The sequence below is a fragment of the Pogona vitticeps genome, chromosome 8 (assembly GCF_051106095.1).
Source record: "Pogona vitticeps strain Pit_001003342236 chromosome 8, PviZW2.1, whole genome shotgun sequence".
NCBI classification, from domain to species: Eukaryota; Metazoa; Chordata; class Lepidosauria; order Squamata; family Agamidae; genus Pogona; species Pogona vitticeps.
Genome location: NC_135790.1, coordinates 3176209 through 3191974, shown reverse-complemented (window position 1 = coordinate 3191974; position 15766 = coordinate 3176209). Strand labels below are relative to the sequence as shown.

At 43.1% G+C, this 15766-nt stretch overlaps 1 protein-coding gene across 1 annotated transcript in view; it reads right to left on the bottom strand.

The window, feature by feature from the left end:
* The window catches only part of KAT6A (lysine acetyltransferase 6A), a 59565-nt gene that overhangs the window by 13062 nt on the left and 30737 nt on the right, over positions 1 to 15766 (bottom strand). Inside the window, exons 7-13 of the mRNA XM_072978927.2 lie at positions 14521 to 14837; positions 13397 to 13515; positions 8992 to 9107; positions 7521 to 7662; positions 6552 to 6713; positions 4610 to 4703; positions 795 to 1026 (exon numbers count right to left, since the gene is read on the bottom strand). Of these exons, the coding sequence (XP_072835028.2) occupies positions 795 to 1026; positions 4610 to 4703; positions 6552 to 6713; positions 7521 to 7662; positions 8992 to 9107; positions 13397 to 13515; positions 14521 to 14837 (1182 nt within the window). The remainder of the gene's footprint in view (positions 1 to 794; positions 1027 to 4609; positions 4704 to 6551; positions 6714 to 7520; positions 7663 to 8991; positions 9108 to 13396; positions 13516 to 14520; positions 14838 to 15766) is intronic.

Here is a 15766-nt window from a genome sequence, read left to right as displayed (position 1 = left end):
ATTTCCCATCCCAGCAAAAGCTGGTTATATACGGCCAAGATGCAAGCGACAGGAGGACCCTTATTCCACACAGCGAGGGTGGTGTGCCTGCAGAAATGCTGCAATTCTGCAGGAACTCAGTCTACATTCTCTTACAAAAAGAGCAGGGAAATGTATGCAAACTATGACATTTGGCCAGATTTGCATCATTCCTCTTAACTGAATGATGTAAATGGCATTATTCTGTATAATCTCTTCTCCTTCTGTATATAAGAGACTGGCAGAGAGGAGCTAGACAAGGTTTTAAAGCCCCTATACAAAGTCCACTGGAAATCCTGCAAAGGAAGGAAACAGGTAACAAACCCCTTAACATCCGATTAGAGCCAGATTTCCAGCTGGATGAATCCCCACCCATTCGATATCATTTTTCTTGTGATTTTATTCCAGTATATTGAGGCTACTTGTGATTCTCCTAGATAAGATATGTATTCTGTATACATGAAGGGGACACTTTAAATTATAGCAAACACATCTGAATCTGGCTCCCCTTGTCAGTTAAGATTCCAGCAGACACTACTGACAAACTTTCAAACATTGCTCTAGAACAGCAAGGCATGGACACGTATCCGCCCCCCCTTTTTTTTCCAACTGAAGTGCTTGGATTTCCAGAAATTCTGTGCCTGTACTTTGCCATTCAGCGGCAGAATCTGTACCGGCCACAACCCCCCCCCCCCTTGATTTGCCACCTTTGCTCTTTCTGTACTTCCACCACCGCCCCAGTCCTGCCAGAGAAACAACTGGACGATGATACTCACTGATCATTACGGAAATCAAGCATCCTCAGGTGATGCAGGGTTGAAGTGATGTCCTGAGGGCAGATGCCCGTTAGCTTGCTTAGCTTCTTGATGCTGATCTGCTTGTCGTTTTGGTGATAAAGGCACTCCAAGATTACACTTTTCCAATAAGCCATGTAAGAGAGGCGACCCAAATCTGATAACGGCTTTTCTGGGGATCCCGCTTGGCCTTCACGTTTTGATAGGAGATAACCTGGGGGAAAAGAAGAAAGCACTGGGGGCTGGGCTTCTTAAGACAGCTGTGTTTGCTTCCTCCAAAACACTACCTGAATATTTTGTTGTTTCCAGCCAAAGTCGGGGAAATCTGTTTATAATTGGCTCTATAACAGGAAACCATTGCTACACCCCTACATGCATAGCCTAGAGGTTACTTCTGCGGATCTCCTTAGCATCTGCTCGTTTCCCAAAACCTCACATAGCCCCACGGCAGAAGATCTATATAATTCTAACCTTTGCTAAAGGCCATTTTGGCCAGAGCCCTATTGGCAAGGCACATTTGCTTCAGGGGAAACCAAAGCTGCTAATTGCTACTCATTAGCAAGGCGATGGATATACACCTGAACACAACCAGCACCTTGTTTATACATGGCATTTTGCCACTACAGCATACACAAATTTCCCTTATGCAAGCGTAAATCGCCAACACAATTATGGCCTCTGAGAGATAGCAAATTCAGAATTCAACTGTCTATTATAAGTCCAGCTATCTATTCAGTTAGAAGTTCAATTTCCAAAGAGGGCAAGTAATTCTTTCAGGCAGCAACAATTCCAGACACCATCCAGAAAAGCAAATGCCTACAGAAGTGGAAGGAAAGGCTCTTCGAGGAAACACTCCATCTGACTTTCAGCGACGAGGCCACTAGGTGGCAAGGTTTTTCTTATTCTAGTCTACCAACAAGACTTTCAGCAAAACACCCCCCCTATGTGATATATGTTTGTTCTGTGTTCCAGACAGACTGTTTCTTCCAGAATCCTCCATTTCATACAACGCGGTTTCCTGGCACGCGTCACCTACCCCTTTGGTATCACAGTCACTGAGCATGCTCAACGCTCAGCGGCATGCTCTGGGATTTATGTTCTCGTCTATCGATGTTTGTCTCTTTAAAAAAAAACTTCTGCAAACCCTGGAGTTCCCCTGAGCATGCAGGCACCTCCCTATTGTTCCTTAGGGCTCCATTCACTCACTACTGAGCCCCCTCTTGGAGTGAGCCATGCACCCTGAGGAAAGAGGTAGCAGGTTTGTGCCAGAACTATCAGAACAGCAGAAAATCCCCAATCACTTCAGACTGTCCTAATGCATCTCTAGGAAGCCACTGCAAAGGGAAGATGCACATTAATTCTCCCTCAGCACTAAGAAGGGAAATGCAGCATTTCCAAGAACTATTTAAGACACAAGGACAGCTTGGAGCCTGGGGCAAGCATACAATTTAGTGCTGCAAATCTAACAGGGGAGACATACCATTCTCTTATACTAGGAAATTGTGAGCAGGTTCAGCTAAAACCTATCTGGCTGGACTGGGCATTTGGGTTCCATGATGGTGCACTGAAAAGACTAAGAATCAACAACAGCTCGTGTCTGCACAGGCAGAGAACCCATGGGTATATACGCCAGGCTCAAGTCAACATAACATTGGTCTGAATCTCAAATGCAGACACTTACTTTTGAAGTAAAGGTTTCCTTTTTATCCAGGGTAGTTAGGCTACCTGGATAAATATATCTGTTAGCACTTGAATCTTCTCTGATGCACTAATATCACTGAGCGATAGAGGCGGCTGCTTTCTAAACCACCGAAGAGCAAATCTCTGTAATCCCAGGGGACTGTCTTCTGGAGGGATGGAGCACAGCCTGTTTCAAAACCAAGCTAACCGCTTGTGCTCTTAAGCCTCCTGTATTAAGCAAGGTGGATGCTGGTCCCTCAATGGCGCTGTTTTTCAGACAAACATTTATAATGCGAGTTGAACATTACCAGTCATACAGCAACCCCATCAGTTTTATTCTGCTTCTAAGAAAGAGACCCATTTCTTTAGTACGATATGAACTGTGCAATTCCTTCTGATCCAGTTGTATCCTAATATTATTCAACCAGAATCAATTGCAATGTTCATGAGAAATCTTTTTGCTCCAATCTTCCTTTTGCAATTATGTTTAAATCACGGCAGGAACTCTGTGCCCTTCCAAATGAGAGTTTGGAAAACACTGGGGAGGGGGTTGTTTACAATTCCCAGTAGCTCACTGGTCGTGCTAGTTGGAGGATTGGGGGGGAGCTGGGGGGGCTGCTGTCCAAGAAACGGCTCTGCTCTGATGGATGGACTAAGATTTCCATTACTCCTCACCCACCAACTGGGTATGCAGAAGGGAGATGCAGTTTAACAGCTGCTGGAAGGGCAGGATCAGGCCCAAAACAGAACAAAATAACAATTAGGGAACCAAAAAAGGTGACAACTTAAAGACTAACTACAATATATATTGATGTGAGCTTTTGTGATCAAATGCATTTCCTCCGACAGAAGAGGAGAAGAACAGAAGAGGTCCACAGCCTGGGTTTACAACAGTGGCCTTCAACTGCCATATTAGGACCCACTATTTGGTCATGGCATGATCTACAGTTACCAAGAATTCCTCTAAGTCATGCTCCACCTCCCTTCATGCAGCTTTCTTCCTCCTCCATGCAATGATCATATTCAAACCCTTTGGTCCCAGTCATGAGGGAAACCTGCATACAGGATGGGGGGGGGGAGCAGAGTTGTGCACACACACACACGGGGGGGGGGCAAAGTCATGTGTGCGAGAGGCGGAGCCTCACCCAACAGGGCTGAAAATGAAATGACAATCACAGCACTATTATATAGAATCTGGTAAAAACTTGAGCTAATGTTGAGACTAAAGATGAAACTGAATTCCAAAAACACCTGGAACATTACTGGTAAATGATCCGTGCCTTCGTAACTTTTTAAAAATTTAACAGCTAACCTCCTTGGGCTATGTGAGAAAAAAAAAAAAAGCTAGGAAGAAACATTTTTTTTACAAATCAATAAAAATAAGAACAGAGACACTTCTTTGTGGAGTTGGGAGAAAGGGGAGGATAATTTATCCCAGCCTTAGCTATCTCCGATGCTGAAAAGGAGATGGGTGGTTGCCTCTGTAGGAAAAGTGCAAGGACATATGCTTTGAAGAAATAAACAAGGGGAAACAAGAGTCCTTCCAGGATCTACAAAATGTAGATAATCCAGATCATCCATGTTCTTTTGACTTTAAAACCATATAAAGCAGCCTCCCGAGCACCTAGAGACACCAAATTCAAAGGGAAGCTTCCCCTGACCCTCCTCTACAAGCCCTGCAAGTTGGGCGAAGACTTTGGGTTTCAGACACCCCAAGTTATACACCGACAAAGTGGGTCGTTCCCCCCCTCCCATAAGCAAAGTTCCCTTTAGCAACTGGCTTGAGGAAACTGATGCCCAAACTTCAGCATAGTTGGAGGGGTTGTAGAGGAGAGTCAGAGGAAGCCTCCCTGCAAACATGGTGTCTCCGGGGGCCTTGGGGGCCATTTTATAGCCAAAAAAAGCAATGAATCAAAACTCACTAAAATTTCGTTGATTCGTATTCATCAGCAGCATTGATTCATATAAATATGAACTGACGAATTAGCGATTTTTTAAAAATTAATTTGGTGAATCGTTTTTTAATTCATGCCCATCTCCTACTCCTGGAGTTTTTTATGATTTCACAAACTGTGATACAGAGCTAAAGAAAATGAGGGAAATGAAAAGTTGCTTACTGAAGTCAATGAGGAACCTGCCATAGCCTTTGCGCTGATACTGGGGAAGAATCATTATGCAGGAGACATTGTACTTCTGCTGGCAGTGCTTCTCCTGCAAAAGGGTGGCAGTACCGGGGGAGAGAGAACAGAGATATATTTTTTTACAATGAAGGAAGAATAGTGAGATAGAGAAGTAAAAGACACAATTAAAAGTCCACTAGAGAAAATCATAAGCATCTGCCTCAAGGATTCTCTAACAAAAGCCTGCAGAAAAGTGTCAAGCCACTGCAATTAATACAACAGCAGGGAGAGGAAGGGTGAACAGACTCCCTAGCCATATGAAACTGATTTCTACCAAATTCAGCGACTGTTCTAGAACATGGGAAAGTTTCTGTTGGACTACAGCTCCCAGAATCCCACACAGCCAAAATGCCCATTCTGGGCACCCAACAAGGGAACTTTTCCAGCCCTGCCTTTAGCCCAGTACAATCTATCATCATTAACCCTGAATCCCCAGGGTCTTCATTGTGGGAGGTTTTCCCACCTACCTTTCCCAGGTTCTTTTAAACTAAGGAGGCCAAGAATGAAACGGTGTTTTTTTTTCCAAATCAAGCATGTGGACCACTGCCAAGATGTTATTTTGTAATCAAAGCAAAGAGTTCAGGGTAGAAATGTAAGAGTCTCGTTGTCACCCAACTCGTTACTGTTTGCGCACAGAGCCGAGGACACTTAGAACAACATAAAAGCCCCATCTGATTGTGGACTTGTGGAGACATGATGGCAGGCACACAAATTATGGCTGCACAGATTGCTTCTCTCAAGTTTGTTCTCCAAGCTAAACAGCTTCTGGGCTTTAGTACGGGGGCGAATGTAAAGATGGGGCTTTCAATGAGAAATACTGAAGCAGCATTCAGCCACAACAGTCTCTCTTCCAAAGTGCAAACAAAAGCTTTGAAATGAGATCAGCATCTGATTTGAGAAACAAGCTCAGTGAAGGTAACAATTAATGTTTGCTTCTCCAACTTGCTCGACTCTTCACCTTCCCCCCCTCCCCCAGGGACTAGGAAGTCATTTAAAACCCTCTACCCTCTTGGAATCCATGCTCCTTGGAGGATAGATTCAGTGCAACCGGATAAAGAGAAAGCTGCTTCATTAACTGCTTCACTTCCCTGAATTATGCCTATGCAGGATTTTAAAGATGCATGGAAAAATAGCACCCGTTGCTTCAAACCACTGCTAAGCCAAGTGCCATTTTATGAGGCAAGAGTTTTAGAGCCACTTAGAGCTGGCTTAACTGTAGCTACATTTACTGTCTAACTTCCAACTCGATGCCAATCAGATTCTGATAAGCAGAATTCTGCTTATCAAAAGTGCTTGTTTAAAAAACCACATTTCCAGCCTTTATGCTACATTACTATACTTCATGTACAGTATATTCTATATAGCTAATGGCTTAAATCCAATTATTAATACCAACTGGAATAGACTCAGTGCTTAATGAGAACTGGAAAGTCAACATTTAGAAAATGCCACTAGTTCAATGGAACTTAACACTAGTTGGGACAAACAACTAGATCTAGCTTAGTGTGTACTAAAATACAAGAATGGCGAATAGCAAGGGTTAAACTTAGAGATGTAGCAGTTAAACTTAGGTTCACACCTAGCATTTGCAAGGTAGTGAAAATCACAGTTATGAAAAATAAGAAAACACCTGCAAACCCACTTGGTGGGGATAATTTCTATAGTTCACACAATCCACCTTTCTTTCACAGAATATATGGATTAGCACAGTGAAGAATTTCACTGTATTTTTCAAGAAGAAAGTATACCTGGCCCTGGGTTTATCTCAGAAAATAAGACATCACAGGACTGCCCACTGCCTTGTGTCATCAAGGTATACCAACATGATACAGTATCTACAGCTGAAATCCAGACGTTGGTCTGATCTGCACACACTGACCTTGGAGAAGTAGCCAACAAGGTGGCAGCCCTTCACGTCATTTTGGGTCAGAACGTAGAAGAGAAAAGGCTCCACGTCATAATACAGTGTCTTATGGTCCAGGAAGAGTTTTGCCAATAAACACAAGTTCTGGCAATAAATGGTACTGACGTTGCCATCCACCTTCAAGAAACAAGAGAACAGGTTAAATCCCATCATCCTGAGGAGGCTGCTAGCAGACACCCACAAGAAGCCCTCCAAACGAGCCAAACAGGATGTACCTGAATCCATCCCACAGCCTGTCAGCTTGAGAATTCAAACACACAGAGAGGAGATTCTTTGCTTTGGGGAAATGGGCACCTTGCTTGCCAACACCCAATGAATGGACCAGGAAAAGTCAATCTTCTACCATTCACCAGGGACAGGACGTCTGTATTTCATGGACTTCCACCACCATGATTCAGAGGGAATCCCCAGTCCGAATTATGGGTGTGACAGACGAGAAGCAGCAAGAAATAGAACAGCTCCTCTTTCTCTTTATGATTCCTTAGTGTTCCTTCAGTCAGTGGGGAGAAAAGTGCCCCAACTGCTTGCAAAGGGCAGAGTAAGTCCCAAGAAGGTCCCAAGGTTGCCCACCTTTATGCCAGACTTTGGAAACCCAGTTTGGAAGAAGACAACTTGGAACAGAGTGTGAATGTCAGTGTGAGTGAAAGAGGATTCTACATGTGTGCTGAACCCTTTTTCACCCACTTTTTTCTCCATTCCACTGCCTTCCCCAGGGGCACTTCCTGCCTCACTCCATCCCACTAAAGACACGATTCCAAAGACGGTGTATATGACCTGAACACATTCCCATCACATCACCTCAAGACCACTCCTATTTGTTAAAACACAGAGTGCTGCAGAGAGTTTAAGGTTCAGATTTTTTTTTTTTAACTAAACTGGGGCAGACATATAAAAAGCAGTACCTAATAATTTTGGGAAACCTACCTCAAAGACAGAAACGTTGTTCTTCCTGTAAATTTCATTGGCTGGGGGATGAAACCAACCACATTTCTTCGTGTGTTGCTGGAGGATAGTTCTGCTTTTCATATACTTGAGACAGAATTCACAAATGTACAGCTTAGGCAGCCTGCAAAACATGCAAGGTTTAAATTTCCTCAGACACAAAATATGCAGCACCTTCTCCACAAAACCATCACTGCCATTCTCTCTACTATGGCAAATCCAAAAACCAAGAAGATAATTTAACTGAATTAAAAGCTGGGTATTGATGAAATAGGACAGAAATTTAGAAGTCCCAGAAGAAGATTCAGACATGCATTGGGGTATGTTCTATTGCAGAGGCAAGAGGCCTAAATGGAAGACTCCTGGGGATCACTATAGGATATGCAAGACTGCCCATTCTTAGATATGAAGCTGGAAAGAGTTCAATCTTACATTTATTTTCAACCTCTTTTACTCTTAGTTTCTCAACATGCAGTTGCATAATATTGTTATTCTTGCTTCGATGTAGATATAGCCAAGACAATTCTACATTCCTGATCATTTCCTGTTTTATTAAGTGAATGGTAGGCATTCCATGAGACAGCAGTAGAGGAAAAGATGGGAACTCAGGTCATTGCACCAGCCTGGCAGAAAGACGTGTGCCTCTTTTGCACCTACCCGTTTCCCCTTATGCAATGGCTTCTTCCTCTGCAAGTGGTGGGTACAGACAATCTTGTTTTTCTTAACTATATATAAACACCACTGCAGGAAACATTTTTGCAGGATAAAAATGTTTTAAATGAGTAAATTGTCTAGACAAAGCAGAACACTGTTACAGCATGTCAACTGCACTGAGCAGGATTCAGCTCTGTTCTGAATACGTTTTCAAGATTCACTAAATATCACATTTCACTGGTCAAACACAGAGGAGACCTATGCCTACATCATACGTCAAGATAATATGATAAGCAAGAGGAGTCAACTAGATTTGGATAGGCTGAAATGCTTGTGCTTCCATTTATTGTTTTTCAAGAAATTCACAATTTTCACAGTTGCAAACGTTCTACCTATGTGGATAGTCTTTGGTAGATTCAAAGAAAAAAAGCAACAGTAGATGGTAGGCTTAGGAAGACCAGGAGGGCATTTAAAACCATGTGCACACTCAACTTTACGCTATCTACATCCTCCCTTTTCATAGCCCTTGCTAAAAATATTCAGATTTTTTTTGAAAGCTTCAACCTTGAAAGAGACCTACATAAACCAAGCCAATACATATTATTGACTTAGTCTGAATAATTTTATCCTCATTACACATTTGTTCTGCACAGAGCACACACAGTCTTAATTTCAAGGGACAATATGTATTTAAAATACAAGCTTGTTAGGATGAAAGTACAGCTACAGCGTATCTTCTGTATTTGTGAACCATTCAGCTGTGCAACACAGAGTGCGTAATGAAAAGTGCAACTTGTACCTGGAATACTCTTGTGGGTATGGAGAGGAATACCAGGTCTGGATTTCATATTTCCCAAACTCAATGACCGATGGACAGCGAACCTGTGGATCTGGGGCTCCTGTCACCCCTACTTTCTGCAAAGGAAAGAAACGTCTGTCAGTGTTAGTGAACAAAATGCTACTCAAGGTTCAGGAGTCCAACAAAGCAACAAATGACAATTATTGCAGCCTTTTCTTGCCACTTTTCCACTCCGATCCACTAAGAAACAAGAACAATATAAAACCAAAATGTGCTAAGCAAATGTTGCTCTAATCAGTCTTAACATGATTTACTTGCAACAAGTGATCATTTTTAGGTGCCAACTTTAATTACATTCTTCAAGGATTTTATAGAGGCTTTGTAGACCTAAGGACCAATGGATCCTGGAAAAGCAAACGAGATACACAAGTGTATGCCAGCTATCTGTATAATAGATTGCTCTACTCAACTAAGAGCTGCCACAGTTTACTGAATGCAATTCTGAAGGCATGAATAGCTTATAAGAGGATCAAGTCATCAAGGCTTGTTTTTTAATATACAGTATGTTTACACATGTGGGGGGGAGCAGAGCCATAAGCGATTTGCACAGATGTAAAACATTAGACAAAAGAAGAAATATTAGCTCTTTGCATTTTGCACATATACAATTTTTCATACTGAACAAGACTTGCATCAAAAAAAGAGCGCTCCAGAGCCCCGTGGCCACTTGCTCCAGATATACAGATGGCTAGGAAAGTCATATTTGGCTATAAAGGGAAATCTTTCTCTCTTTCTTATTACAAGACAAAAGTGGTTTTGCCAGAATTGTGGCCATACATTCCTCAAGTACCTTGTGTATTATCAATCTTTCGGGGGGGGGGGGGGAGCAATCCGCATAACACTGGCCTCCTCTCTTGTTTTTACATGTAAACATTCAAGAGGAAATAGACAGTTCCCTTCTTGAAATCTTGACAATTTTTCTTACACACACTTTTAAAAGTTAGCAATAGGCAAGCCAACTGCCTGCACAAAGAAAGCCAGAGGAGTGGAAAGAGAGGGGAAATGCTGATTAATCTTCCATAACTTTTTCTTTCTGTTCATGCCATGTACATAGAGTACTTTCTAAACACACTCCAGCTTTTCCTAGCGACCGCATCTTACCTTTTCTTATTAATACTATTAAATATGCTGATAAATTGCTCATAACCACTAGAAATCTCAAAAGCTGGCTGGATAGCTCATGGGTTTAGGAATCTGGCTGCACAGCCAGAGGTTAGGAGGGAGTCTGATTTGCCTCCTGCAAGTACAGCCAGCCTAGGTAGCCTTGGGCAGGCTGCACAGTCCCAGGGCTCCCCCTAAAGGAAGGGAATGGTCAAGCACTTCTGTGTATTCTGTACAGTACCTGGAAACCCCTGGAAAAGGTCACCATAAATCAGAATTGACGTGACGGTATACAATTATTATTAGAAATATTAAAGTTGCTTACAAACAAACAAAATCACCTTTTCTTGTTATTACTACTGATACATCTACACAGTAACATAACTACAGTTCTGCAGTGTGCATTCCCATTGATATTCCAGTGCTGTATTCAGTGCCAGAAACAGTCTTAATCCCAGGAAGTTTGCAGATGTCCACTTCGAATCAAGTGCTAAAGACTTTTTAGCTAATACAGGAAGACGGAGAGTCTCCCTACCCTCCTGTTGCACATGCATACATTTCTTTAGCACGAGGAAGCCAATGCAAATGGTCCCGCAGTAGGGAACAATTAGTTCAGCTTAGCCAGGGCAAAAAAAAAAAAAAAAATCCTGCCTAAAGCCATTTCAGGCATCTTTCTTTTGCTTTACAAGCAGCTACAGGTGCACTTTCCCAGATTCAGAGGATGGAAGGTGAAGCAAGGGCTCCTAGTTTCCCACCCACATACAAACAACATGATCCTAAGAATAACATAACACCCAAGGCTTTTAACAATTACCACTGAATCCTTGAACCCCATTTCAGCAGAAATGTTAATCTTTTTATGTTTTCATCTTTTAATTGTATTTTAAGTCATATATTGTTTATTTTATCTTTTAATATTTAAGTTACTGTGTTTTTTAAATTGTGTGAATTTTCATGTTGTGAGCCGCTCTGGGTCCCTTGTTGGGAGAAATGCAGCATATAAATGAAACTAATAAATAATAACTAAATAAACAATCACCTGGCACTGCAAGAACAAGTCTCAAGCTCACACAATCTCTCCTGCCCTCTTCTCCTACATGTGAGTTCCTCCTTTTAGGTACCAGCCGTTGCTGATCATTATGCCCCAAATAGCAAGAGACCATTTGCAGTTTGGATGTAAAAGCAAAGCTAAATCATTACAATGGGCCATAGGGGAGGGGGGAGCAACACATGCATTAATGTAGACTTAACACTCCAATTAATTTTTTTAACAAAATAGAAGCAAACTCTGAAGAAGGAAATGCTAACCCTATTCAGAAGGGTTCCCCAAGTTTCACCAAGACAGCTCCTGGGGAGGACCTAGCCCTGCATCTTCCACTGCTGGTTTCTCGGCTCTTTCAGAGCCACAAGTCTTCAAAGTTACTGCTCATTTGTAGGCCCTACACATAACTTGGGAAAATATGTTACAGCGGGCAGACTGTTGCTCTAACTCTGCAAGGCAGTCTTCATATACAAACAGAGGGAAAGCTATTTTTCTCCTAAGGGTCTCTAGCCACCTTCACTTTTCAATCATGTCAAAGCAGCAACAAGGTTAAGGCCACGCATGCAAGCCTCTCCTCCTGCTTTCACACTTCAGTCGGCACACCTGCTGCGTCTTTCTGCAGTGTCATACGCAAAACAAAAACAAAACCCCTCAGTCATCACTTAGTATTATGTGCAATATCGACTTTGAATATTCTAAGCATCACCATTGGCCACAGTTTACTAATTCCGACAACATTTCGAAAAATAAATGTGTGTGTGTGGTGGTGGTGGTGGGGAGACCCAGGAGATTGATTGCCTGTGTTTTCTTAAGGAGGAGGATGGGTGAAACCAATTTATCCGTGCTTTAGACCTGAAGCAGCCTCTGTCAAAAGAGGAAGATAAAAAATACAACCAGAAAATTAGAAATCAAGTTAGATGCTAGAAATGGTCTCCTCCTCACTTTGCTTAATAAACCAATGCTGCAAACACTTTTGTCTTGCCTGCTACTGAAAAAAAAATTATGCAACGAAGCCGTTTACTGAGAATCCACTGCATAAAAGAACAGAAGACACCCGATATCTGAAAATCAACAACGCACAGCAACCAGAACGGAATTCTCAGTCCCAGCCAAAGACAGCCAAGCTGCAATCGCTCAGCTCATTCAGGGCTGACACTGAGGTCCTTCAAGGAAGGAGGTAGAATGCAGACTTCACCTGCGGCAACACCTTAGGCGTTTGTGCTTCCCCAGAGACTAAACTCTCCTCCAGATGAATGCCGGAGATAAGGGTGGAATCCCAGGTCCAGTACAACTGCTTGCACATCACAACGGTCCGCAGTCCCATCAAAACCAACAACCGATTCCTACACCGGCCACACACTGTCCCCAACCATTCTCTTCTTCCTGATGCGCTCTCTCTCTCTCCAAGTGCTCGCTCACCTGTGCAGCCACTCTTGCACCTTTGCTTGGTGCATTCCCATTGGGCCAGGTGCCGCCCTTTGCTCCACCTGGATACCTACTGCGTCAGCAACTCAACCAAGTTTAACCCCATCCCTGCCAAGGAAACCAACTAGATGTTGTGCCAACACCAAATGGCAAGACTTAACATTTCTTAGTGCTTGCAAGAGATGCGCAGACACTCTGCAATCCCTCAGCAAGCATTCCACAGTTTTTCCATCTCGCTGCAGACACCAAACCATTTGTATCAAATGTCTGAAAATGTTTCAGGGGTTTTTGTTTTGTTTTGTTTTAGCCTGCAGCTCTCTGACTAATACATTAAATAGAGCAGGAGTGAGCAACATGTGCATCTCCCCCCCCCCCCCAGAAGTTGCTGGAACTCTTGGCTATGATGATCCCTCGCCACTGGTCCGGCTAGCTACAACCAACAGGAATCCCAGTCCAGCTGGAGCCCACCCTTGAATTGCAGGAATTCTCAGAAAGCTCTCTCTCCTTTCTTTCTATCCACCCGTCCGCTTGCTCAATCCGATAGAGCCACATCCTCTAAACTCTCCTTACAGCAGCCTGCCTCTCTCTGTCTCTCTCTCTCTCATATCCAGCACGACTATTCTGTTATTTTCTCTGTCAGATGGCTGATGGCCCAGAACATCCTGTGCAAGCTCCCTGCCTTCCTCCTTCCCATCGTGACAACAGTATGCCCTTTATGACTTTTCTGCAACAAAACCAACTAACCATAAAGTCAGCATGTAGAGCCACTGAATTTACCTGCAGCGCTTGCTCTTGAATGTCTCTGAACAACTCCATGTCTTTCTCAGCCATGACATCTGGGCTTCCAAGAAGCCATTCCTCGTTTTCCTGTTTTCCATCCCAGCCGTCCTGATTGTCTAAAAATAAAAACAGAATGACAGAACTTCTTGATGAATTGTCAACATGCAAAGCATGTAAGCTGGTTACAGATCCATACAAATTAACAGCCACATAAACAAAGGAAAATCTGAGCATTACTGCAGTAAAAATTCAGGAGCAGTGTATTGGTGGACCACTACTTTAAAACACCAGGTACATTCTACCCTGTTATAGTTGCACAAAAATTATTTAAACATGCTAACCAACATGTAAGTAAACTATACCCCAACATGTAGACCTCACTACTCTTTCGAAATAGCATCAATGATTTTATAGTCTCGAAACATTAAGTCTCAGATTCCCTCTGCCAGTCTGGCCAATGATACATTTTAGAATTTGGTCCAGAAAAAATAACTTTTGATGCTTTGGATTTTCCTTGCAATCTGTCCATGCCAAAATATACTTCTTGGCTTTGGCAGGAAGGCAGCCACTTCCCTGGAGTGGAAACATTTCAAACTGAGAGGGATACATTTGCTGCTAACTCTACTCACGACCCTTTATCAAGACCCCCTTGCAACACCTTGGGGCTTCTGACAAAAAAACACACACCTCTGTCTGGAAACTCAATTATTCCAACAGAGTTCAGAAAACTACTTCTAAGGGGACTGCTGGCTGAGGCAATAAACTGCAAGAGAAGCCAAGGTATTTGCAGTTGTCCCAGTGCTCCACTGGGTTTTTCCAGTGTGGTGTAGTGGATGGAGTGATGGACTTAAGACTCCGGAGAACAGGGTTCGAATCCCCACTCAGCCATGGAAACTCACAGGGGAGCAGAACTGGTAAAACCACTCCTTAAATATCTCACTCACCTTGAAAGACCTACTGGGGTCACTATAAGTTGGTTGCAACGTGACAGCACAAAACACACACACAGTGTCTCAAAAGAAAAACCAACTGATTACTTAAGAAGTTCTGAGGATTCTTCTGAATCTGTGGTTTATATGAATTTCAGGCAGTACAGCTAATACCATTTACCACTAGCTTACCTGTAGGCCAGTCTGAAGTGCTTGATTTCCTATTGTCCTTTCTCCTGATCCTATATTGCTGAGAATAGTCCACCACTTCTCCTCGAGCTTTACGCCCATCAGGGGACGGGGTGAAGAATTTGGTAAGGCCATCAATGAGCCCTTTGGTTTTCTTGTTGAATTTCAGGGTGGTGCTGGCATCTCTGCAGAATTCCAGGCCATCTACTTGCTCCAGATAACCCCCTTCTGACGAGCAAGTTAACTGGTTGGATAGGGGAGTCTTGCGCTTACGACCTCGGCCGGGTCCTGTCTGAACTTTGCTGAAGGGGGCTTTTGATCTAAAAAAAAAAAACAAGGAAGAAACACAGAGGCTGTCAGGAAAAATCATCAGAAAGACTTTGCACAAAGCAAGAGGGTTCGCAAAGCACACCAGTATCAGTGGCTCTGGGTTCTCTGACAAGCAAGACTCTGCAGCACACAATCTTTCCCATTCCATCCATCTGTCCTCCCTCCCCCCCCCCCACTCTCCTGGATGAAACTGACAAACATCTATCCATTCAAAAGCAACCTTGCACTGAACACAGGTCCTCAACTAGAGAAACCAACTATTCAAGCATTGACTAGATTTCATGGTTGCAGCACAAATCATAACGCACCTTTGTGCCGTTCTCTGGAGGTACAACAAAACCACATTTCCCAGGCACCTAATACAGGTGCAGACAAGCTGGTGCCCCTCCCAGATGTTCTTTTCTACACCTCCTATTTGCCCCAACAAGCACTAGTGACCAGTAAGAAGTGGCAGGGATCCTACTCCAAGATGTCTGGAAGGCACCAGGTTTTCTGTCTCGGCTCTAATGACAGCTCCACATTATCTAGAGCACTCTTCTGTCAGTCTAGTGTGAAAGCAATTAGCATGGTTTGCAGCTGTGCACCTTTAAGAATGGCCTCAGCACTGGTACGGCAAAACCTCAGATGCCTTTTCATGAGGGAAGCTTGCTGCCGACACCTGATAAAGAGGGAATCCAAACTACATGAAGACACTTAAGGTGTTAGCATCTCCCTCCTTTTAGCTGCAGAATACCTGATTAGAAGAAGCCAGTTTTCTCAGGATGGTCTATACTAAATACCACCCTCTAAACTGTTATTTTAAAAAAAAACTGATAAAAGGCCAGAGCCAAAACAAATGCTGAATTCTTTGGAGTCCAAGCATTAAAGGAACCCAACAATCAAAATTAGTGGTGGGGGGAGTGGCGTTGTATATGCTTTA